The sequence below is a fragment of the Monodon monoceros genome, unplaced genomic scaffold (assembly GCF_005190385.1).
Source record: "Monodon monoceros isolate NGI ecotype Baffin Bay Population unplaced genomic scaffold, NGI_Narwhal_1 Super_Scaffold_10, whole genome shotgun sequence".
Classification (NCBI taxonomy): domain Eukaryota; kingdom Metazoa; phylum Chordata; class Mammalia; order Artiodactyla; family Monodontidae; genus Monodon; species Monodon monoceros.
Window position 1 is genome coordinate 41,108,515 of NW_021703766.1, and position 23,145 is coordinate 41,131,659.

General features: G+C 58.5%; 1 protein-coding gene across 1 annotated transcript in view; it reads right to left on the minus strand.

Annotated features, from left to right (window-relative positions):
* PEPD (peptidase D) overlaps nt 1–23,145 on the minus strand; it is a 114,342-nt gene that overhangs the window by 84,218 nt on the left and 6,979 nt on the right. Inside the window, exons 2-6 of the mRNA XM_029243443.1 lie at nt 21,216–21,399; nt 19,156–19,283; nt 11,654–11,717; nt 5,787–5,834; nt 4,287–4,348 (exon numbers count right to left, since the gene is read on the minus strand). Of these exons, the coding sequence (XP_029099276.1) occupies nt 4,287–4,348; nt 5,787–5,834; nt 11,654–11,717; nt 19,156–19,283; nt 21,216–21,399 (486 nt within the window). The remainder of the gene's footprint in view (nt 1–4,286; nt 4,349–5,786; nt 5,835–11,653; nt 11,718–19,155; nt 19,284–21,215; nt 21,400–23,145) is intronic.

Genomic DNA, 23,145 nt, shown 5'->3' on the forward strand with positions numbered 1-23,145 from the left:
CTTTCTATACCGAGCGTGCAATAATTGTGTAAAAACAACAACAAAGCCCACCAGAGCCCATGAAGGTGGGGAATGTCCTGGAAGCTGAGGGTGCCTCCCTGGTGGGCTCTAGCTGTGGGCTGGGTGATAGACAGTGAGTAGTGTGAGCCCAGCCAGCCCTGCTCCAGCCCCCGGGCTCCTCCCTGCAGTTTCTAACTGGAAGATGGAGAACAGGTCCCAGAAGGCCCCCACTCCACCCACACTGGGGGCTGGGGCGGGTTCTCGTCTCTTCAGGAGACTCGGAGATTCCATGAGCCATAATCAGAACCTCAATCCAAACTGTTAACTTGATACATAAGTTAACAGTAACCAGAAAGCCACTGGTCCCCACACCACAGACTGGCATTTTATTGTAACTGTCGAGTTTTAATAATGTCCCTCTACTTCTTGGGTTTGAAAATTCACATCCCTGAACATTAATATTCCTGCATTAATAACCCCCAAATTCAGCAATTTCATACTTAACTGCTTATTTAAATGGAATTAATTTGTAACCAATCATCGTCAAATATGCAAGGCAATTTAAGTAAATGCCACAAGATAAGAAACGTGCTTATCCTGAATAACCAGCTAATGTAAAACAGCGACCATATTTCTCCGTCAGACAACGGCGTGAAACAGAGCGCTCTCTACTCGCTGCCCCCACCCAGGGCTCTTGGGCAGTCTGCCTGCCTTGGACGGAACTGTCTCAGGCCAAGAAGGCGGCCCATAGGCCACCTGGCCCCCCACAGATAATCTCTTTCCCTTCATAGCCAGGGTCTGTCCGTCTGTCTGTCTGAGGAAAACCTGCTCTCAAGTCTACCTCTCCTCTGATGCTAACGAAGACGAATCATGTCTGCCTCTGCTCCCAGGCTGCAGGACCCAGCTGCTCCAGGCAGCTGTGGTATGTGCCACCCCCAGGAAGAAGGTGTCTTTCCTGTGGAGCTACCCTCTCCACAGACCAGCCCCGGCCCCGCCCTCACCAGCACCTGGCGACGAGCACCTGACCCTGTCCTCTGGCCGGAGCCCACTACAGGGCCTGCTCCTTCCACCCCTTCCCTGGGAGCCGTCCGGGCGCCAATCCCGCCGTACAGGGAGCTGTGGCCGGGGCTGGAGTCAAACTCAGCACGAGGCCTACAGACTGTCCCCACCTGCTCCCTTCACCCCAGCATAATCACACCCTGGCTCCCCAGGGAGGACGAGGCCACACCCCTTGGTGAGCCCAGGGGCCCCTGGCCATGGGGAGATCCCAGTGCATGTCTACCGCCCCACCCCGCCTCTGCCTCCCTGCTCCCAGTCCCCTGCGACCCCACCACTGTGACACCTGGCACACCCCCTGCCGTGGGCAGCAGGCGGCCTGGCCCTGATCTGGGAAGGCCAAGGGAGGTCTGAGGGCTCCCAGGACCAAACCCACAGTCCCACCGAGGTGACAGGCCCAAGGCAGCCGACTCTGAGGAGCCACGTCTGGAGAGGTCACAGCTGGGTGGACAGGTGAGGCCACTGTTCCATCACAAGCTCCCTCCTGCCCCCAGGCCAAGGGATAAAGGTGGCCTGGGGTGGCCCATCAGGACAAACCGAGAGGCCAAAACCTGAACTTCTGCCAGACCAGGTCAGTGAAGGATCCAAGATGGGAGGTGTTGCAGAGAAGTTCAAAAGGGTCAAAAACAAAAATTCCAGGAATAAGGCACTTCATTAGGGCAGTGAGAAGTGACCGAGGATAGAAGCAGTTGCGTGAGTATTAGAAAGTAGGACGACAGCAAGATTCATCTTGCATAGGAAACAGGCTATTATTATCCCTGCAAACAGCTGGAGGTGCTCACGGCTGGCAGGTGAATGCGGTCACTGAGCCGCAGCGGCTCTGGAGGACAAGGGCCTCTCCAGCCTGGCGCAGGGTCCGAAAGGTGGCAGAGCTGGGGTGGCTGGGAGACAGGGGGCTGAGCTGCACCCAGACCCCAGGAATACAGACACGACTTTCTAAAGGGAAGGCGCTGGCAGGGGGCCCGAGGTCAGTGGCCACAGTGCGCCGCAGGGTGGTGATGGGGGGGCGGTACCCAAATGGAGCAACCCCTAAGGGCAGAGCTACACAAAGGGTGCCACAGTGGGATGTAAGGCCCAGAGCAAGGTGTGACGGGACAGGAGGGGAGGCAGTACCACAGGGGGGCCGGGGGACCCCAAGGCAGGGAGGGCTCTCACCTGCGATACTTCAGCCAAGTCAGAAAACTCAGCCTGCCACATGGGTGTGGAAACGAATCCCCCCAGCATGGGGGCAGGCGCTCAGCCCAGCAGTGAGGGGCCTGGGGAGCAGCTCACAGCCAGCCCCCGTCTGGACTGGACCATGGGTTGGAGAGGGCCAGCCTGGGAGAGTGTGCAAAGTTAAGGCTCTCCAAAAACACTCCCAAGGTGGGGTGGGGTGTTGGCCAAGCACAGCCTCCTCTGGGCTCTTGGCAGGGGCCACGGGGACTCAGGGAGCAGCAGGGCACAGAGGCTGGGGTCTGCTCAGTGGAGGGAGAGGTCAGTTCACAGGGGCCCTCCTCCCAGGGGAGTGGGGACAAGGCCTCAACTTCCACCGCTCACAGAGAGTGACGATGCCCCTGGAGTCCCCCACCGCTCCCCCAGAAAACCTGGGCCCCGGGAGCTTGCGAAGGCATTCTCTGCAGCAGAGACCTCGGCTGGGAAGTGGGGCAAGAAGGACCCCACAGCTCACTGACGTCCAGGAATCTTGTCACTGGACATCCTGAAGTCTGCTGGCCCACTACACAGCTGGGGAAACTGACGCTCGAGGGGCACTGGGGCGTGATGGGGGCTTGCTCGTGGGCAACTGTTTATTAAGCACCAGCTCCACGCCAGGTTCCGGACAAGCGGGATCTCATTTTATCCCACAGCAAGCCCGAGCAGCACCAGGCTTCCCGTGGGAGAGCTGAGGCTCAGAGGCAAGTTCTGCTAAGGTCACAGAACCGGTCGGTGTGGCAGCAACCAGGGCTCCCTCCTTCTAGCTCAGGGCTTCCCCACAAGGCAGTGAGACCCAAGTTGAGACTGAACAGGCCAGCCCACGGGACCAGAGTGCAGGCAGGTGAGCAGGGCACAGGAGCCGCCCCGCACCGGGCAGTGCTGGGGGACGAGGGGAGGCTCGGATCAGGACAGGCAGCAGGAAGCTGTGCCCCGTACCACTCCCCTCAAGGGCCTGGAGAAAGACAGCGGCTCCACGGCCAGCATCTCAACAAGCTGGGCTAATCACTGCTGGTGTGGGAGGCGAGGCCGCTCTGGGGAGCTCCCAAGAGGATGCGGAGATGCGTGCGACGAAAAGAAGCAAACCTGATGCCCCACCACTCTTATCACTGGGGGAAGTGACACATATTTATGAGCTCATAATCTCTCCTAATCACATCACACATCACACGTACGCACAAATTCCCGTGGCTCAGGCTCATACATAACTACAAGGCACTTCCTCGGTCCACCAAAGGACAGGGGATGCCGTGGCGCAGAGTACAGGTTGGGGGCGGGGAGGGGCTGGGGCCGGAGAAACAGGAGACCAGGCGAGCTGTCCACACTCAGCAGCCCCAAGGAGCAGGTGCCTCCCCTCAAGGGTTCATCTGCTGCAGCCTCGGGTCCTACAGACCGCTCCCCGCAGGGCCAGGCAGCGGCCAGCCCGGGGACACAGGCATGGCTGGCAGGCGGCACTCTCCAGGGGCCAGGGCATGAGGGTGGCAAGGCGGGAGAGGTGCTGGCTCCCTGTGCCCAACACCTGCCCTCCTGCCTGGGGAGGCCTAGAAGGGGGAACAGAGCTGGGGGGCTCGGCCTGGGGCTACGCTGGGGAGCGAGGGCAAGTAAGGGGGCAGCCATCTGGGACTGGGGCAGCAGGGGACAAGGGGAAGCTATGAGCCAGGCTGGGGGAGGTCAGGGGCTAGGAGTGAGGGGAGGGGGGCTGATAAAAACGAAGACCACGGAGCTCAGAGCAGGTCCCTGGAAGGAAAACAGCCGCCCCATGTGTGTGCACGGTTGCCAAGGCTTCCCTAAGCACGTGGCGGGCCTGTGCTTTCACAGTAGAGCTTGACAGGGAAGTGGCATCGATCCTTAAAGTCAAGGTTGGAGTGAATTTAGGCAAATTATTTTTCTAAGCATGTCCTCGAATCACCCAATCTAACCCCTTTTTAGCATCCTCCTGTTTGTGTGTTTTGTGTCTAGTGTGTAGACTGGGCCAGCCTGCTGGTGCAGGTGTGAGCTGACGGAGGATGAAAGGAGATGGTTCCCAGGGCCCCAGGACTCACTTGCTGATGCCCTCGAAGGAGGCCTCCCTGCAGGTGCTGCCGCTGTCGGTGTTGACGCCGCGCTGGGGAGAGAGCGAGAGGGAACGTGAGGGCGCAGACCCGCCACACGGGGCGACGACGGCGAGCACCCGCCTCAGCCCAGCCAACCCCATCCCTTCCCGCCTTTCAGGTAACTCCAGGCCGGGCCCCAGCACAAGGGCAGCCCTCCTTTCTCTGCTGCAGCTTGAAAAGGAGAGAAAGCAAGGCCTCCTCCGTCCAAGCACCTTGCTGACCCCAGCTCAGGCTGCCTGGGCACAGGTGGAGGCTGGGAGAGAAGACCTCGGACCGGGACCACCTCCAACCACAAATCCCCCCGCTGCCCCAAGGCTGGCTGGTCTCCCTGTGCACGTGTGTGCACACACGCTCCCCATAGACAGTGTCCTGAAAAGCACTGTCAAATCCGGCCCTTCCAGAGACGCGGGTGTGACCCGACTCAGGCAGGAGGGGCCTTTCTCCGTGACACCGAGACTCTGTGTTACATTCCTCTCCTTTCCCTAATTGTAAGGAGCCTCCAACTGGAACTTAGACAGGAGCGGAGACAAAACAAAAGATTCAGAGGAAAACGTGCCATCACCAGAGAGGCCAGGCCTTTTAAATCGCCTTTTAATTCTTCCTCAAGACCTACAGGTCGATGTCTAACTGTATCCCCCCCAAATAAAACACACTGAACCCTCCGTGACCACAATCATAACGTTTCTTCTCAGCCATCAAAACAGCAGGGTGGAAAAAAGAGATCACGTGTAGTGCTAACAAAAATAACTGAGAAAAACTATTTCAGTAAAAATCAATTAACAAAGGAGAGAAGGGTCACTTTGGGAGGGTAGAAGGGCTGCATACTCTTCATATGTGAAGCTCCCCAAGGTTGAAGTATAAGAAAGCAGACTTCTTCTTGGAGCCATTTCACAGCCTCAGCACCCCCTCCCCGCCCTGCGAGGGCGCACCATGCACCCCTGCCTGCCCCACGCTGCAGCAGGCCCTCCGTCATTTAGTGCCCCGAGTCCAAAATCTGATGCCACACAGCCCAGCAGCCTCAGGGGCAGATGCAAAGGGTGTGTTCACCGACACACTCTACACTGCACATTATTTGAAGTGCACGTTTTGATACGTTCTCTATCAACAACGGAGGAGAGACAGTGTGGAAGCAAATTGATATTCTACGTCCACAAACCCCAAGAGCTCAACCTGACACAAATACATCCTCTAGTCAGGTTTTAACCCTCGGAGTATGCGTGGCGTCTTGTCCACAGTGGCCTCGGGACAGGACACAGCCCAGGTCGACTGGAGAATGGAGGACGTGGTCCTGGACACGTTTAGCAATTCAGACTGAGCTGTCACTATTTATCAGCAATGACCCTTGTTTTCGATCCTCCCCACGGCCCTGACCTCTGCAGGGGCAAGCGGCTCCCTAAAGCCCCTCCCCGTACTCAAACGCTGCCTGGTCCCTGAACACCGGCCACTTACCAAAGTGAGGAGGACGGAGGGGCTCCGTGATGTCAGGACGCTGGCGATCTGAAAGGTCAGAAAGAAAAATCCACTTTAGTGCCACCACGTGAAGCCTGATGGCGAGGACGTACCAGCGTTATTAAATACTGACAGCTCATCCTTAAAGCAGAAGTTTACAGAGAATAAGGGATTTCTGAAAGCCACACAGCTATCAGGTAACAGAGAGGGACTCAAACCTAAACCCGGCTTCCCCACGTGCTGCCCTGGCTCCGAGCCCCACACAGATCCCAGCTCCTAAGAGCCAGACCCACTCACCCTCCAAGGCTAGCACCTCTGTTCATCTGCCTGGTCCCTCATGAAAGACCCACTGAGGCAATCTCTTCGGCACTGGTGCCCAGGGTAGACACCCTCCTCCCTGCCCCCTTCATCCCCCTGACCACATGGACTTGCCACCCCAAAGCCCACATCCTCGCTTTCCATCCCTCCACGGCCCACTCAGGGCCCTGCACGCTGGCTGCTTCCCACCCGGCCCCCTGAACGAGCTTGCCATGCAAGCTCATCTCCCCATGCCTCTGCCTGGGCTCACCTCTGCCTGGGACGCCTTCTCCCCATCGTAGCCGCTTCCTCAATTTGAGCCAGGACTGAGGTCTCTGGTCCCCCGGTGGTTTGGTCCACTCCCTCCTCTACTGCCCCCCGGGCCGGTCACACTGCCTCAGCCATGACATCCTCACCCCAAGGGGGCGGGCCACCCCGGTGGGACCACCTTCTTCCTCTCCTGGCCCTACCCCTCAGTCTGCTCTGCATCTTGGCCACTGCAGCTCCTGCTGTACTGAGCCCCCTCCCCACGCTCCCACCCTGAACTCTCACACCCTGACACAGGGCGACAGTGAGGATTTGTTGTTTGTTGTTTCAACAGCTTTACTGAGCCATCACCGACATACTCTACACTGCACATTATTTGAAGTGCACGTTTTGATAAGTTCTGACATTATATATATATATATATATATATATATATATATATATGCTTTTTAATACTGAGAGGCTCCCAGAGAAAACCTGGAAGATACCGAAAACTATAAAAAGATAAAATACACCTACAAAACCATCCCCTGAGACTTTTTATCTCTGCACATAAAAACAGAGATCTGTAACGACATTTGGATCATATGAAGTTACATGCTTCGCTTATTTCCTGTCATTAAATAGTCTTCAAACACGCCATTGTTACCAGTCACTACCGCGGGGGATGGTCAACGTCCAGGGAACACCCGATTACACAGCCTGTGCCACTCACTGCAGACTCATGTCATGTAACCACCCAGGAAGCTGGTGCTGCAAATGTCCAGATTTCACCAGTGAGAAGGCTTATGGGTTAATCTGCCCATAGTTAAGAGAGAGCACAGTGGTGGCTGTGCCATATTCTCTTAACAGATCTGGCATAGTTAGTTTATTCATTTCTCTACTGGGCACTTACATTATTTCTGATGATTAACTTTACAAAGTATGCCCTGATGGGCATCCTGATATAAAGTCTTTACTTCCTTAAAAAAAAAATGACTTCCTTAAAAAAAAAAAAAACTGACCCAGTGAAACTGCTGGGTGACAAGCCCCGTATTTTGTCAAGGTTTTGATGCTCACGGCCAGATGACTCACCCTCCCACCCGCAAGCCCAACGCTCCATCTCCCTGGACCCTCCTCGTTTGCTCAGTAACTGCTCTGAGAATGACTGAAGCCCAGCCTCTGAGCTGCACACACAAGGGCGTGGTGAGTCGCTAGCACGCCCTAGGCCCTCTGCGAGGAGGAGGGGGCGGCTCATTAGAAGGAACCAGAGCCGCACTTGGCCCTGGGTGTGTTGTTACGGCGACTGAAGGGTCTATATTCATTAGCACAGAGCGGTCTGTCAACTGCGGCAGCACGACCAGAGCATGAGTAGGCACTCGGGGACTGTATGTGCTATTGTCCTTGGGAGAGGGGAGCAGGATAACAAACGTGTGGGCTGCTGGTTTTTCTCTCGGCTGTGACTCAGGACGTGCTGCTTGGGGATAACGGAGGAGAAAGCAGCCCTCTCAATGCCACCCGATGTGCACATGGATGGATGAGGCCTGACGCAGCAGGCTGGGCGTCTGCTAGTCCTGGCAGGGCAGCATCTTTTATTGATCGTGAACACTTGAGTGGGCCGTGGTTACCTCTGCGGCTGCAAAACCTCCCCCAGCCAGGCCGCTGCACCCGCCCTTCCCCGTGGAGACCAGTCAGTGCTACCCTCTCGTCAGCACACCCTGATTCCCTGCCTCCGAAATTAAGGCGACGGACGTGAGGCAGCTATGCGTCACAGGTGGGAACTACAGCTCCACACACAGGACGACATGGCTCTGTCCACACGGGGCCTCATTTCCGTGGACCAGTGGTCACTGGGGACCCACCAGCTCTCATGAACCAGCGCTGTTAAACGCCTTGCCTTGCTTCAAGCCGCAGCACCAGTTTCCCAGGCAGCCTGGCCTCTCCAGCAGGTCGCAGTGGACGGCACACGCAGAACTCACGCAGAACTCTCCAGAGCCCTATGGACCAGGATCCTCCCCTGTGGACAGTCAGAGGCCTCCCGTGGAGGCCTCACGCACCCTCGTGCCCAAAGCTCCCACCAGGCCTGCTGGCCACTCTTCAAGGGTGACGATCCAGAAAAAGGGGCTGGACAATCTTTGACCAGTGCTGTCAAGAAAGGCTGCACTGCTCCGGGAGCTGGGCTTCACTGTGCAAAAAGCAAAGCTTTTAAAACTGAACCTTTTTCACGGCAGTCTGAAACAGGGCTGAACGCCGGTGGCCGGCAATGCATTTAAAATGTTCAATTTGGGGGTAATTCCTTGGCAGTCCAGTGTTTGGGACTCCACACTCTCACTGCCAAGGGTCCGGGTTCGATCCCTAGTTGGGGAACTAGGATCCCACAAGCCACATGGTGCGGCCAAAATAAATAGCTAAATAAAAATTTAAAAATTCAATTCGTTTCTCAAATTTAAATGTTGGGAAAGACCACGAACAACATGGATTTGCAGCTACTCATGAACAACTGGTGCATCTAGTAACCTGGGGCGAGCAGTCCCACACAGCATTCAGAGGGCCCGCCGCAGACCCCACCACTCCCTGACGCCTCTACCCACCGAGGCAGAGAGGCAGGCAGCATCCATCACTGTGCTGCCACCAAGGTCTCTTACATGCGAGCCAGTGACCCTGGCAACATCTGCCTGGTGCCATAAAGGAGAGCTCAAAACGTGCCCTCCGCCTGGCCAACTCCCGTCCCCATGAATACCAGCCACTGCACTGCACCTTGATGGCAATGCCTAGTAGCCCCTCTCAAGGTTCTCCTGAGCTCCCCCCTCTCAGGGGAGCCACCATTCACTCTACCTTCTCAATAAACTCAGGATCACCTACAGGAGGAGGGAAACTAGATAGCCAGGTTTGCTACATCAGACACCTGTACTGTACATGTGGTATCGAGTGACGGGCCGCGGCCTGGGGTGGGGGCTTCTTGCCCTCTTTCACAGGAGACAAGTGTCAGCTGCTTCTCGTCTGTGATTTGTAGCCAAGGCTGCCCAAGGTTGTTAGATCAAGCTGAGCACCACAGAACTGGTCCAGGGAACCCTTCCCCAACATAAAGGGCTTCCTGTCGCTTTCCATGATAGGGTAGCCCCAGGCACCCTCGAGTGCCTCCCAGCCCAGGTGTCTGTACTTGAGTCGGGCTCCATTTCAAGCCACAGAAAATCAAAGGCACTTGGGGGCCTGGTCACCTCTGGAGGCGTGTCCTGCAGCATCTGCTCACTTCTGACAGGGCAAAGGCGGAGGTGGAGGGCGAGCCCCCGGGGTCCAAAGTTGGTGGGGTCAAATCCCAACCCTGGTACTCCATGGCCATGCGGCCGTGCATGAGGCCCTTCACTGCTTGGAGCCTTGGATTCCTCTTAACGGGGTGAGACTGTGGCCCACCACAAGACAGGGCAGAGGGAGGAGGGGATCCGTGTGAGCTGCCGAGGTTGCTGGAACCCGCAGGTGCCATCCTGGAGTGAAGCACCTGTCCCACCGTCCACAGGAGCCCTCGTTTCCAATAAGATCCATAGCAGTAATCGTCACAACAAGGCCGATTAACGATGACAGTGATAACGGCGTGGCCCTGCAGAAAGCACCGTGCTCTCACCTCCACTGAAGCCTTCACTTAAGATTCTGCTTCATAAATACAGACTCAGATGAGCTGGTCTGTTGGGCTGTAATTCTACACTATCATGACAGGCTTTCCTGGCCTGACACTCAAGACGTCCTCTGTTTTACCTCATTTGGAGGCCGGCTCTCCTTCTCCCCAGAAATCACTGTGTAAATGGAGCTGAGTTCACGGCCACCGCCCCCCTCCCCGCCCACCCCGGTCATAAAAGCAAAAACACCAGACTGTGGCTGGGAGGCTGCGGCAGAGAGACGCTCTGACTCGATGCGCTGGGCCTCAGGGCCCATCCCAGGCTGCCCCCTCCAGGTTTCACACCGAGGAGACCCAGAAGGTCAAGGTCCCAAAGAGCAATAATGTTAAGATAGAGTTTACAAAGGTAGGAGGGATACACCCGCCAAAGGAGAGGGTCAGGACAAAATCACAACTAAGGATGGGCATCCCTCTCTCTCTAGCGCTTCAAAAATACAAGGTACAGTAAGTCCCCTACATATAAACCTTCCAGTTGCAAACTTTCAAAGATGCGTAAGTACATTCCATCAACATCAGGCGTGAGTGAAACTGCAGCTTGCCCTGCATCTCCTATTGCTGATCTTTCAGCTCTACCAATTCCCACCTCCTCTCCCTCCTCCAGTCAGTAACTCCTCCTGCCTTTTCACTCAATGCCAGCCCAGCTCTTAGTGTATGACGACCTCTGTCTGGGGAAATGTGGCACGGAGGGGCTCCGTGCAGCCGATCCTGCCAGGCCAGCGCTGCACCTCGGGCAGCGGGCACTCACCTCGGGGTGTTGCTGTTCTACCCAGCACCGATCTGCACAGAGGATGGGGGTTGTGACAGCACCCAGGGACAAGCAGAGGCCTCCTGTGCGCCTGGCAGTGGTGCAGTATCGGAGGGACTTGGTCCCCCAAGGAGACGAGGGGGGCACATGGCTGTGCTCTCACTTTTGCCACGGCCTGGCCCTAACAGCAGTGGAAGTCAGGGGCAGCCCCTTTTTTTTTTTTTGCGGTATGCGGGCCTCTCACTGTTGTGGCCTCTCCCGTTGCGGAGCACAGGCTCGGGACGCGCAGGCTCAGCGGCCATGGCTCACGGGCCCAGCCGCTCCACGGCATGTGGGATCTTCCCGGACCGGGGCACAAACCCGTGTCCCCTGCATCGGCAGGCGGACCCTCAACCACTGCGCCACCAGGGAAGCCCAGGGGCAGCCCCTTTTGACTGCCTGGATTGGGGGACAGATTCATAGCCCCAGGAGGACAGTCACATACCCACCCAGGCCACATGCCACTGGGCAACCATGCTGGCAAGAGGATTAAAGCCAGGGGTCCTCCAAGCCCACCCCATCCCACAGGCCTCTCGCTGTCTGGGGCTCTTCTGACAGCGGCACCTACAGCTGGTGAGGGCCTGTGGGAAGGGCCTCCCAACACGCAAAGGCCCAGCCAAGCCTGATCAGACCTTCACAGAGACATCCTTCCTCCGAGCAGCTCAGCGGCCACATCCAAGGTATAAGACACCGGCGACCAAGTCGGGCACTGCCCCAGCAAAGCAGGGGCCTCCCAGGGAGGTCTGAGATGCATGTTTCTTGCCTGCTCTCTCCAAACAAGGGCACTGCTGAGGGGGCTGGTGGCTAGACCGTGCTGTCCCGCGATGTCCAGCCAGGCTGTTGCAATGGGAGGAGTCGGCCACTACTGACCTCGTCTGTGTACTGGACGTCGTCCACGGCGTACTTCTCCTTGAAGTGCTCCTTGGAGTGGATCCTCAAAAAGAAGCACAGGAAACGCCAGGGTCAGGGTTTGGCCGCAGCTGGGTCCAGGCTGCCTTCTGAGCTCAGGCCAAGAAGCCCCGGGCCCATCCCTGCCCCAGCCGGCACCTGGCACCGAGCCGGTCTGCCCAACACAGGCTTGGAGGGCAAAGGACACTGGGCCAGAGTGACTGCTGAACCCCACCTGCATCCCTCCACCTCCCCCAGCCAACCTCTGCTCCTCCTTCGAGCTCGTGACCCTGGCCGCCTGGGGCAAGCAGCTGAGGACAAACCTCCCTCTACTACCAATGAGAGCCCACCCACACCGGGCAGCCAGCCAGCCCACCCATGCTTTGGGACATGAAATTAGCTGCCTCCCAGGCCCCCACAGAGCCTCTTTTAAAGAAAAGTTTAAAAGTTAACATTTTAAAGAAGCCAGTAACAGTATTACTCACTGTGATGAGAAACATTCAAGCTTACTCATCGTCCCTGAAAAATCGGCCAGTGAGAAGACAAAGACGCAGGACGGAGGAGGCTGGGTAGCCCTTGCCCGCCTCACAAAGGGCTCCTGGTCACGGCTGCGCTGAGCAGGGCTGGTGGGTCCAGCAAGCACCATCCCCACCCCCCAGCCTCTTGGTAGGCAGATGAGTCAATGTCACTGCTGGTGACAGAGCTCACATCAGGAGCTCTAGCCGCCTGGGGGAAGGATGTCCAAGATGCACGCGCGCACACACACACACACACACACACACACACACACACACACACACCCCGTCCCACGCCTGGGCACCGCATCAGCATGGGGGATTCACTCCCATCCTGCCTGTGATTGCATGATATTCTAGTCACCAAGTGTCAGATCTGAAAGAAGCCTCAGAGGAAGTAGCAGATGGTTTTCAGATTGTGCTTCCTGGGCTCTCAAGGGTGAGCAGACGACAGGCAGGTGGAGGTGCCAAGGACGGTGTACCTGGGGAGGCCCGTACGGGACAGGGAGGGAGAGTACTTTGGGACTCGGAAATGACCACCTCGAAAAGCAAGCTCCACGTGGCTCTGAAACACCACTGATCAACCAGCATCGCTACCCAGGAAACAGATTCCCACTCCTTCTCTGAGCCCTGCACCGTTTTCCTCTCCACCCCAACAAGCATCCCAGACCGGACTGTGGCCAGGAAACACAGAGCACAATGAAGGGACAGATGGGTGGCCTTGGGGATCAGCAGCAGGAAGCTCACAGCCGTAGGCAGCGAGCCAGGCTGGGGGGACAGTGGTCCACTAAGATCAGCGGCCTGGTGCCCCAGAACCCTTTTTGCTTTACCGCCCTTTTGGCTTCTCTGAAGCGGGCACTGGGTATCAAGCTCCCATCGGTAATTAAATTTGCACGATCCAATTGCATTAGCTGCTGTGATTGAGACGGGACTCAAAGTTGAAGGGCCAAAGGCTGTGCCTCCATTAGCACTGCCCGTAGCAGCTACGTGGGGCAGGAACTGATGACAAGCACCTTGCCTGGATGTTGGAGGCCCCGGTTCCAGGGCTTACTGCAAAGAGCTCGCTGACCCTTTGCTACCAAGCACTGACACCCTCAGCACAGCTGACCCTGCAGCCATTCACAAAAGCACGTGCCAGAAAGGCAAGAGGCAGGGCCACCGGTGTCATCACCACATTCACGCTGATTGCCCCGGCTCCAGTCCCTGCTCAGGACAGATGCCCAGAATTCTCAGCAGGTCCCCAATTCACCCCTGGTCCCCAGTCACTTCATCCCCTCCAGCTGTGACAGGCATCAAAAGCAAACCCCCAAAACATTCAGGAAGAGCCAAGGACGTGCTTTCGAGGCCAGCCTCAATGATCCCTACAGAGGGGCGTCTCGGCCATTAGCCTGGACACTGACCTTTCACCTCACCTCCCGTCGCGGACACTAACTCTCCCAAGCTGTCTTGCCAAAGGACACCTCAGGAACCGTGCTCCTGCCTGTCCTACCTGGGAGTCTTGGCAGTCAGCACTCAGCAGAGACCTAGGAGGCTTCAGACCTGGGAACATCTCCATGTATTCAGCCTGAGGTCAACGTCATAACAAGGTGGAACCAGGGGAGGTGGGAGGACGAGGGGGAAAAGGAGAGGAGAACACGAGGCAGCTGTGATCTGTGGGCGGCCCCAGGGCTGTGCGCTTGCCTGTCCACCCCTCACCTACCAGCCACGAGCCACTTCACCTGCCACGGGAGCCAAGGAGTGGCAAGGGCCAGCCAGCCCATGGGAGAGCCGGCTGAAGCCATCCCAATGTCCAGGAGCAAGTAAGCCCAGGGGCCAGCTTCACCAAATGCCCTTTGCCCACCTCGAGGCACACTGGGCCTCAAGGGCCCCAGATCGCCCAACTAGCCACAGGCCTGGCTCTCAGCAAGAATAACCATTTGACAGATACAACCCGAAAAGCTGGGAGCATCTTTTCTGGCACTTTGCGTGTCATTTTTTCTTCTAAAGGGCAGAGATAATTAAGTTTGAATAGTACTTATTTTTCCTGTTTGGGGGCCAATTATAGTAAAAATCATTTAAATGTCACCCTAAGAGGTAAGGGTGCCATGCCACCACGTCAAGCCAGCCACCAGAGGGGCAGGCAGGAGAAGGAGTGGCATGTCCCTGTGAGCCCTACAGAGCTGGCTGGAGGGGTCACTGGGCAGCTATATGCCACCTGAGTGCCGGGCTGGCAGCAGCCTCACAGAAGGCTGCATGGAGCCCTGACTGCAGTTTAGGGTCCAGCAGGGCAGCTCATGCCAGACCCCGTCGTGTGGGAGATCCAAGTAGAAGCAACTGGATGGGACAGGATGGGTCAGTAGGGAAGCCGACCCCACCCCAGAAACTCTTCCCTTCAAAAGGAAGGGGCAGCTCTGGCAGGAGAGAGGAGGGAGGGTGCCACTCAAAAGGGTTTGTGTCTTCAAGAAGGAGCCAGTGTCTGGGAACCCGGCCCACGCAGGCCTCTTTCACAGGCAGCTGGGCCCAGCATGCGACAGGGGAGGCCTTTCCCAGAACTCAGGGTCAGGGCAGGCACAGCGAGTGCCCACACCCCGTGCGGGCCCTCCTGTGAGAAGGAGACTTCTCAGTTAATGCCCACGGTGCAGACACGGTGGAGCCCTCTAGGAACTGAAATTTCCAAGCGCAGGTCTAGCTGGCAAGCTGACCACCCGCATGGGGTTAATGAACAAGTAACAGGGCCAAATCACAGCCATCATCATCCATCTCCAGCGGCCGGAGCCTGCCTGCAGCCACGTACAACGCAACGGCCTCTCCTCCAGCTCACCGCCCGGCACCCCGCACTTGCCCCAGAAGGAAGTCGGCAACCATGTCAGGCCTCTATTAGCTTGTTAGAGAAAAGCAGGGCTCTCCAAAGCTATGCAGGCGCCTGAACCTGGGCGGCGAGGCAGCACTTCCCAAAGAGGCCGGTGCGGAGAGCAGAGGTGATGGAGAGGAGGCCCGTGGGCAGCAGAGCCCGGGGGGAGGGGCCAAACGCCTCGCCAGGCCTCAGGCTGACCGGGGTCAAGCTCTCCGCAAACCGCCTGGGGTCAGAGCCAAAGGAATTCCCTTGGCCCTCCTCAGGAAGGCCTGCACCCCTCATCAGTGCCCGGGGCACCTTCCCTAAAGACGGGGGAGCCGGGGCCAGGCCGTCAGGCTGGCTGAGGCAGCCTTCGTCCTGTGACCCAGCTGTGTGTATGGGGTGGGGGCAGTGAGTGTGAAAAAGCACACCCCAAACACCCCACAGACACACCACCCCACAAACCTACACCACACACACACACACACACACACACACACTCCCACACTCCACCCCGCCCCACACCACCCAGCACACATACTACACCACACCATACCTCCCCAACAAACATACCCACACACATCACACTGCAGACACATTCACACACACCACAGCACACATCAGTTCCCGTCCCAGAAAGTGCAGTGCTCGGGGCCTCAGCTCTCGGGAGAGCCCCCTCCTCCCTACAAACCCCAGGCCAGCCACACTGTCTCACGTTCCAAGCCCGAGGCCTCAGCCAGGGATGGGAGGAGAAAACCGCCAAGGCTCCAAAGGTTCTAGGAGGGTCGCCCAACCTGGCCCAAAGTTGCTCACCCTCTGTCAGTGCTGAAACTGCCCAAGGAGGCAATTTCCCACCTGCTTAGAGGACCCCAGACACCCCAGCAGCCAAAACTGCCATCAGCTGAGGTCGATTCTGACGAAAATGATGGGAAACACTCTCACATCAAAAAGACACCCGGGCTTCCCTGGTGGCGCAGTGGCTGAGAGTCCGCCTGCCGATGCAGGGGACGCGAGTTCGTGCCCCGGTCTGGGGAGATCCCACATGCCGCGGAGCGGCTGGGCCCGTGAGCCATGGCCGCTGAGCCTGCGCGTCCGGAGCCTGTGCTCCGCAACGGGAGAGGCCACAACAGTGAGAGACCCGCGTACCGCCAAAAAAAAAAAAAAAAAAAAAAAAAGACACCAAACTTTTGTAAGCAAAGACCCCAGATAAAAACAAAATAGAAGCTCCCACACTCCTGTCCCCACAAAGGCCCGGGGTGAGGAACAGGCGGAGCACCGGGCTGCCCACGAGCCCCTGGCGTCTGCAGCCCTGACAACAGGACAGGCTGTTTACACGGGAAGAGGCAGATCTACAGACGGGGGTGCTGTTTCCCTGGATGACTTCGGATTGCAGTGTCTGCCAGATGGATTTTCAAAAGCCATCAGACAGAGACTCAGAAGGAAGCTGGGGAGCTGAAGATCAAACGTTCAGTCCGGTGGGTCTGGACTGCAAAGGCCAGGTAATCCCATCAGCCTCGCTCCCGCCCTATTGGTCATGAGCGTCTGGAAACAGCTACACACATCACATCTGGCTGCTCCCCACCTCCAGCCCCAGACAACCAACCCCTTCCACTGCCCTGTTCCCATCATGCCTTCTCTCCCAAAGGCTTGGGACGTGGGGACTAGGGGAGGGTCACACCAGAGTGGAGGAAGGGAAAGGCCTGCCGGGGATGGGCACGGAGGGGAGCCAGGTCGGCAAGAGACAGGGGGCAAGCTATCTGCTGCAGAGCTGGAACGCCCGTTGGGACCAGCTTGCGTGGTCTGGCCTGCCCAGCGCACACATGGAGCCTTTCCAAGAGGGAGACCCACCCTACAGACCCATTTGTACCCTCCAAGGTCCGTACCAGACAATCAGCTGCCCTGGCAAGGCAGGGACAGACTAAACGAGAACTTTTTAACAGTGGCTCTAAAACCCAGCCGCAGTCAAAGTGCAGAACATCATTCCTGTATTATCGGACATTATGCTCTAGAACAGCCAACCGATAACAGCTGCTCCCCGACCAATCAGGTCCTGGGTTTTAGACCCCCAAGTCTGGACCTCCCTGGTGGTCCAGTGGTTAAGACTCTGCACTTCCACTGCAGGGGGCACAGGTTCGATCTCTGGTCAGGGAACTAAGATCCCACATGCCGGAGGCTTGGCCAAAACAAAACAAAACAAAAACCCTCAAGTCAAGTGCTGTTTGGCTCCCCAGATGATGGCTGTGGGGAGGCAGGGTGAGATTTGCTCAGCTTCTCCCATGGAGTGTGCAGTCCCCGAGGCAGGGGCCACGCCCTGGAGGATGTCCACCCTGCCCCACGGACAGGCACTCCCTTAGAGTTAGCTCTGCGTAAGCAGCGGCAGCAGCCGTCAGAAGAGGGGACGCACTCAGAGCCCCTCCACACCTCCTGACAGAAACTCACCACCGTCCACGCCCACGTCTCCCAGTGCTGCATCCCTGACTGCAGCACTGCTGAGCAGTGGGCATCTCAACACGCCCTGAGGCAAGAGGCAGGGCCACAGGGAGGCTGAGAGGGCAGCCAGGCCAAAGCCATGGGTGCCGCCCAGGCACAGGGGCCACTGGCAGGACAGGCTGAGGCTATAGCTCTGTGATCACTTCAAGGTGCGGGGAGGGCTCCGGGACAATCTCCTCACGGAGACCAGATCTAAACTCTCACCAGGAAACTCCTCCAGTTACCAGGGCTTTGTGACAAATCACCCTGACAGGCAGGGGAGTAAAAAAGCATGTATCACGTCCACGGATGCTCGGAACAAAGCCCTGAGAGGACTGGGGCTTGGAGTCACCCACTCTAGCGGGTGGTGCTGGCTGTCAGCGGGGCCTCTGGTCCCCCCACGTGGGTGAGTTTGGGTTCCTCACTGAGTGGCAGCGGGGCTTGAGGAGCGAGAACCAGGTGGAAGCCGTAGCACACTTAACAGTCTAGCCTCAGAAGTCACACGGTGACATGGCCACGTTCACGCATCGAGGCAGTCACCCAGGTCCTGACTGAGCGAGGGAGGAGGGAAAAGATTCCAACTCTCCATAGGGAGTGGCCACAAATATTGTGGACATTACTAGCTGCCTGTCCCCAGCACCCTCGCTGCCTCATTTCAGTGTCACAAATGTAACCACTCCACAGTGACCATCACTGTGACTACAGCCCTGGCGATGCCTCACGAGGGGCATCACCGCTGTTCCACAGATAAGGCATCGGAGGCCCGACAGTGGCCAGACCCGCTCCCCAGAGAAGCCCGCTGAGCTGTGGGAGCCCTTCCCTGGCCCTCTGCACAGAGCAATGTCCCTGCAGCAGCCGGATGCCTTATCATTCAAACCAGCCGCAGACCCACCAGCCTACCTGGTACTGAGTATTTTGGGCCCACGAGGCAGCAAAGGCTGCAATGTATACATTAGCCCAGAATAAGCACTCTCCCGGCAGAAATGACACGCTGGAAGGCGGCGAGCATCTGGCAGGATCCTCTGATCACCTCAAGCATCCCCAGTCAAGTACAGCTTCTGCCTCGGTGCCTCTGAGCAGGCAGGAACGGCTCCCGGGAGGGGTGCCCAGGGCCAAGGGCCCTCAAGCTGGCAGGCACCACAGATAATGAGGGAGGCAGCCTCTCAGGCTCACCCAGGCCTCTGGCCTCACACTCCTCCCACAGCACGACCCTGTCTCCCAGGTGAGCCAGCTGAGGCAGGGCCTACATCCTGGGAGCCGCAGAGCCTAGCCCAGAGGCCGGCAGGCGGGAGGCACACGGTAACGCCCTGCACTGCACGTCAGTGACGAGCTTCAGAGAAGGTCCCCAGGCTGCCCTCCCCACCACACCCAGGGAGGGGCTGCCTCCCAATGAGCCAGGCCAAAGACTCAGGCACCTTAACAAAGCTGGGAATCCGGAATTTCAAGATTAATAATTAATAGTACCTCCGTGGTCTGTGGCTCCAGCTCTGACACTCCTTCCCAGCAAAGGGTAACAGGCTCTGGCCCAGAGTAGGCTGTTAACGGGCCTGCTCACTAACCCTCCCCCTTGCTAATTCTGCCTCCTGCCCCCCGCCGCTTGACACCCACAGCCCAGGCCCTGCACCCACCCCCACCCCAGCCAGCCAGCGGTCAGCAGGCACGGTCACACGCCCCGGGGTGCTCCGTACTTTCCCATCCAGGTGGCATGGCTGGGAGGAAACCTGGGCACGAAGAGCGTCGACATCCCAGTGTCCACGTCCATCGTGCCGTAGCAGCCTGGCTCGGTGACACCGAAGGCCCAGTGAAAGAAGGACTCCTGTGGCGGGAACAAGGAGCCAGGTCACTCCGTCAGCAGGACAGCAACGTGAGGTGCAAGGAGAGAGGTGGGGTATCTGACCGAGTGCTTTCCTCCCCGCACCCTGGAGGGTCAGCTCGGGCTCCCTGGCTCTGGGGGCCTGACCCCCAGCCTCACACCACCCTCCCCCTCAGCACTCTGCCCCCTACACCAGCTGCAGGCTGCCGTCCCCTCCTTCCTCCTGGCTGGCTGCTCAGACCCTGCTTCAGGCCCGTGCCCCAGCCCCACCTGCACCCCACCTCACCGGCCACCCGCCTGAGGTCCCAGACAGGGCAGCTTAAGACACAGGTGCCCAGGAGCACCACGGGTTCGTCTCTGCCTCTCCCGCACTCCCCTCCCTCCCCCCACCTCTCTGCTACCCCCACTGCCTGCAGGCAGGCAAGATGGCACCTTGACTTAGACGCCCAGGCCAGGCATCTGCTCAGAAACGGACTCCTGCATTTAGGGCTTCTTCCTTCCTTCTCCCACCCCCGGGCAGCTGATGACTTCAGTGTTTAGCATTAAACATGCAGCTAAAATAGCGTTGTAAAGGTATGAAGTGGAGGAGGCGCTCTTCTAAAATTAATCTTGCATAACACCAGTAAGAGAGCCAACAGCTGAATTTAGGAGATCGGTTTTTAAGCCACAGACTATGGAAACCTCAAGAAGCATCAAGACTAGTCAGAGAAAACTTATTTAGACCTGCACATCTCCAGCAACAGGGACAGCAGGCTTGCAGCTGCAAGAACGACGCGGCAGAGGGAAGCCCTGCAGGAGGAGGTGCTTTCCACAGAAAACATTGGGCCGTGGCTCCCGGCAGTGGACCTCGGCCTGTGCCCTGCGGGATGGACGCTGTCCGGCTGCAGAGGCCACGCCTTACCACCCGCTCTCCACACTTTGCTCCCCTCTGGTTCCCCCGCCTCCTCCCTGACCCGGATGCTGGACGCCCATGTCCTCTCGGCTCTGCCTGCCCCTGGGGAGTTCGCGTCAGACCTCCACTCAGGGCAGCGCAGGGAGGAGAGGAGAGCGCTAGACTTGGGGTCGGGAGATGGGTTCTAAATAATCCCAGCTCCACCTCTAGCAAGTCATTTCCCTCTGAGCCTGTTTCTTTATCTGTAAAGTGGGGCCAGCTCAGGGCCCTCCTGGCTTTCTGGGTGAGCTCCCCTGTCCAGTGTCCTTGTTCTCGTTCCTGGGAACCGAGTGATGCCAATGATTCTCAGCCGAGGCCACCACATCCAAGCTGGCTTCCTGCAGCTGGGCGACCCGCTGCCCCACAGGGTTCCAGAACCTCGAGGAGCCCCTGGACCACTTCCCAGAGGAGGAAACCAAACCCCAGTGAGGGTCACAAGGTCGGCACCGGCCAAGCCGGGACCAATGCCCGGGCCGCCGACTCCTGCTCAGACCCTGCTCACATGCCTCCTCCCAGGACCTCTGCAGCCCCCGTCCTCCTTGCTGTGGCAGAATCTGGCCCCAGGAACTCAGCCCGCCCCATCTGCACCTCTCCCGGGCCAGGGAAGGCTGCCCAGCCCTCCCTCTGAGGTCCAATCCTGTGGATACTACCCTCGAGCCCGGAACACCCATCCCCAGCTCCACCAGTCAGAATTCATGCCGGCCTTCAGGGCTCACACCAAATACTGCCTCCTCCACGAAGCCTTGCCTGCTTGCTCTCCCAGGAGCATCGTCTCTTCAGACTCTGACCTGAGAGAGCTGAGGCTGGCTGGCGACAGCCCTGCCCCCCTACAGAGGGGGCTCCCTGGGGACCCAAGCCTCGGCCTGCTTTCAGAGAGCCTCTTTAGGGTCCCCCAGGTGGCAGAGCTGCCCAGGCCCACCAGGCCTGATGCTGGAGGAGGGCAGACAGCCCACAGTGGGCCTAGTGCACACTCAGAGATGTGGGAGGCTGCCGGCTGGGCTCACCTGGCGGAAGAGGACCCCGGTGTCTGTGCAGTAGCGCTGAGTCTCCTCCCCACCCTGCAGCACCACGACAGAGCCGGCCTGCACCGCCGGGTTCTTTCGCAGACGCTCACACAGGCGCCGCCTGTTCAGGGCAAAGAGTGCCAGCGGCACCTTCAGGGTTTCGTTCCCCAGCCAAAATGAGGGTCTGCAAAGACACAAGCACACACCGCCACGCAGGCTTCTGTTAGTACCACCAGGCGCGTCCCCCACCCAGAGGCAGGGCCCCCATTAGCACGTGGCAAGCCGGTCCAAGCTCAGCCTGCCCGTGACCCAGAAACAGCCCCTCACTGGGCCGCTGGAGGACCAGAGGGGCTTGTCAACCACACCCTCCCCTCCTGTCCCTGGGCACTGGACCACAAGTAGGGAGGAGAGGCAGCTGGGTCTGTTTGACTGGTAGACGGGTGCAGCTCACGGAAGGAAAGTCTGCAGTGGTGTGGAGACACACCCCCAACCCCCAATTCCAGCCCTCAAGGAGCTTCCCATCCATGTGAGATCTGGCCCAGACGACACTGGATCCCTGCCCGTGTCTGCAGGCCGCCATCCTCTCTGCAAGTCACAGACCCAGCAGCCTGGCCTGTTCCTCACCTGAGCCGGGACACCCACCTGACCCCAACACATACACACGAACACACACACACGCCCAGGGCACGCAGCACCAGGCCCTAAGCCGAGCCAGGCTCGTAGGTGCCAAATGAGCAAGGAGGAAACACAAGAAGATGCACCTGGAGTGGCAACCCTTGAGGTGCTGGCCCTGAGGACGGCAGCCAGCAAGCACTGAAGGCCAGGCGGAGCCAGGCCTGGCACAGCAGGTGGGTGTCCCTCCTCACGCCCACACTGGCTTCCCTATTCACTGAGAAAACACCCCCTATCCTCCTAGCACCCACTCTCCAGACCCCTCCTGCCTTGGGCCCCTCTAGACATCTGCTCCCACCCGAGGCTCCCCCTCCACCTGGGCATGGCCTGCCCCACCGCTCGCCTTTCTCCCCACCCCCGCCCCCCAAGTTGCTCCAGCATCAATTTTCCCCTCTCAGAATCATTCTCAGCATCCAGACATACAGGGCCCTCACCCGGCTTGAAAATAAATAAATAAAAGCACGCCCCTTGACCCCCGTGCTCGCCAGCCGTCTGCTTCTCTCTCCCTTTGCGATAAATACCCTCTGAAGAGTCACCCAGCCCATCCCCGTGTCCTGGCCGCCCGTGCCCTCCTCAATCCACGCCAGCAGACCTTGGCCCACCCCCTCCTGCACTACAGCCCCTGCCAGGCCACAATGGCCCCGTGCTCCTGAATCTGCAGGTGGCTTCCCAGTCCTCAGGGGGCCTCGGTGCCCAGGACAGTGGAGGCCACGCTCTCTGCTGAAACCCGGCCCCGCACCGGCCCCTCCGGGACCCCCTCCGTCCTCAGCTCACCTCCAAGCTGGAGCCCAGACCATGTGGCTCACCCCCATCTCCCACCCGGACAACTGCAGGAACTCTTAGCTGCTCCCAGCCCCAGCCTCTGCCACAGCCTGGTCTGCACCCACCCAGAGGGACCCTTGAAAAGTGGAAATCCCAGCAGGCATTACCCTGCTCAACCCCTCCCCGCCTTCTACTGCCCTCACAACACGGTGCAGACTTACTCCCAGCCACAGGCGCTGAGGGGAGCCGCACAGGCATCCCACCCTTCCCTGACCTCCGAGAACGCTCCCACTGGGGGCCTCCACTGCTGCTGTTCCCTGTGAGGAATACTCTCTCCCAGTGCCTACCAGGCTCACATTCTTGCTTTATCCAGGCCTCTGGAGAAATGCTCCCCCTTCCCGGGAGCTTTTCCGATAACCCCATTCAAACCTATCCGCTACTCTCTTCCCGCCTCTCTAGAACCACGCATCGCTGCCGAACAGTATATATTCACTTG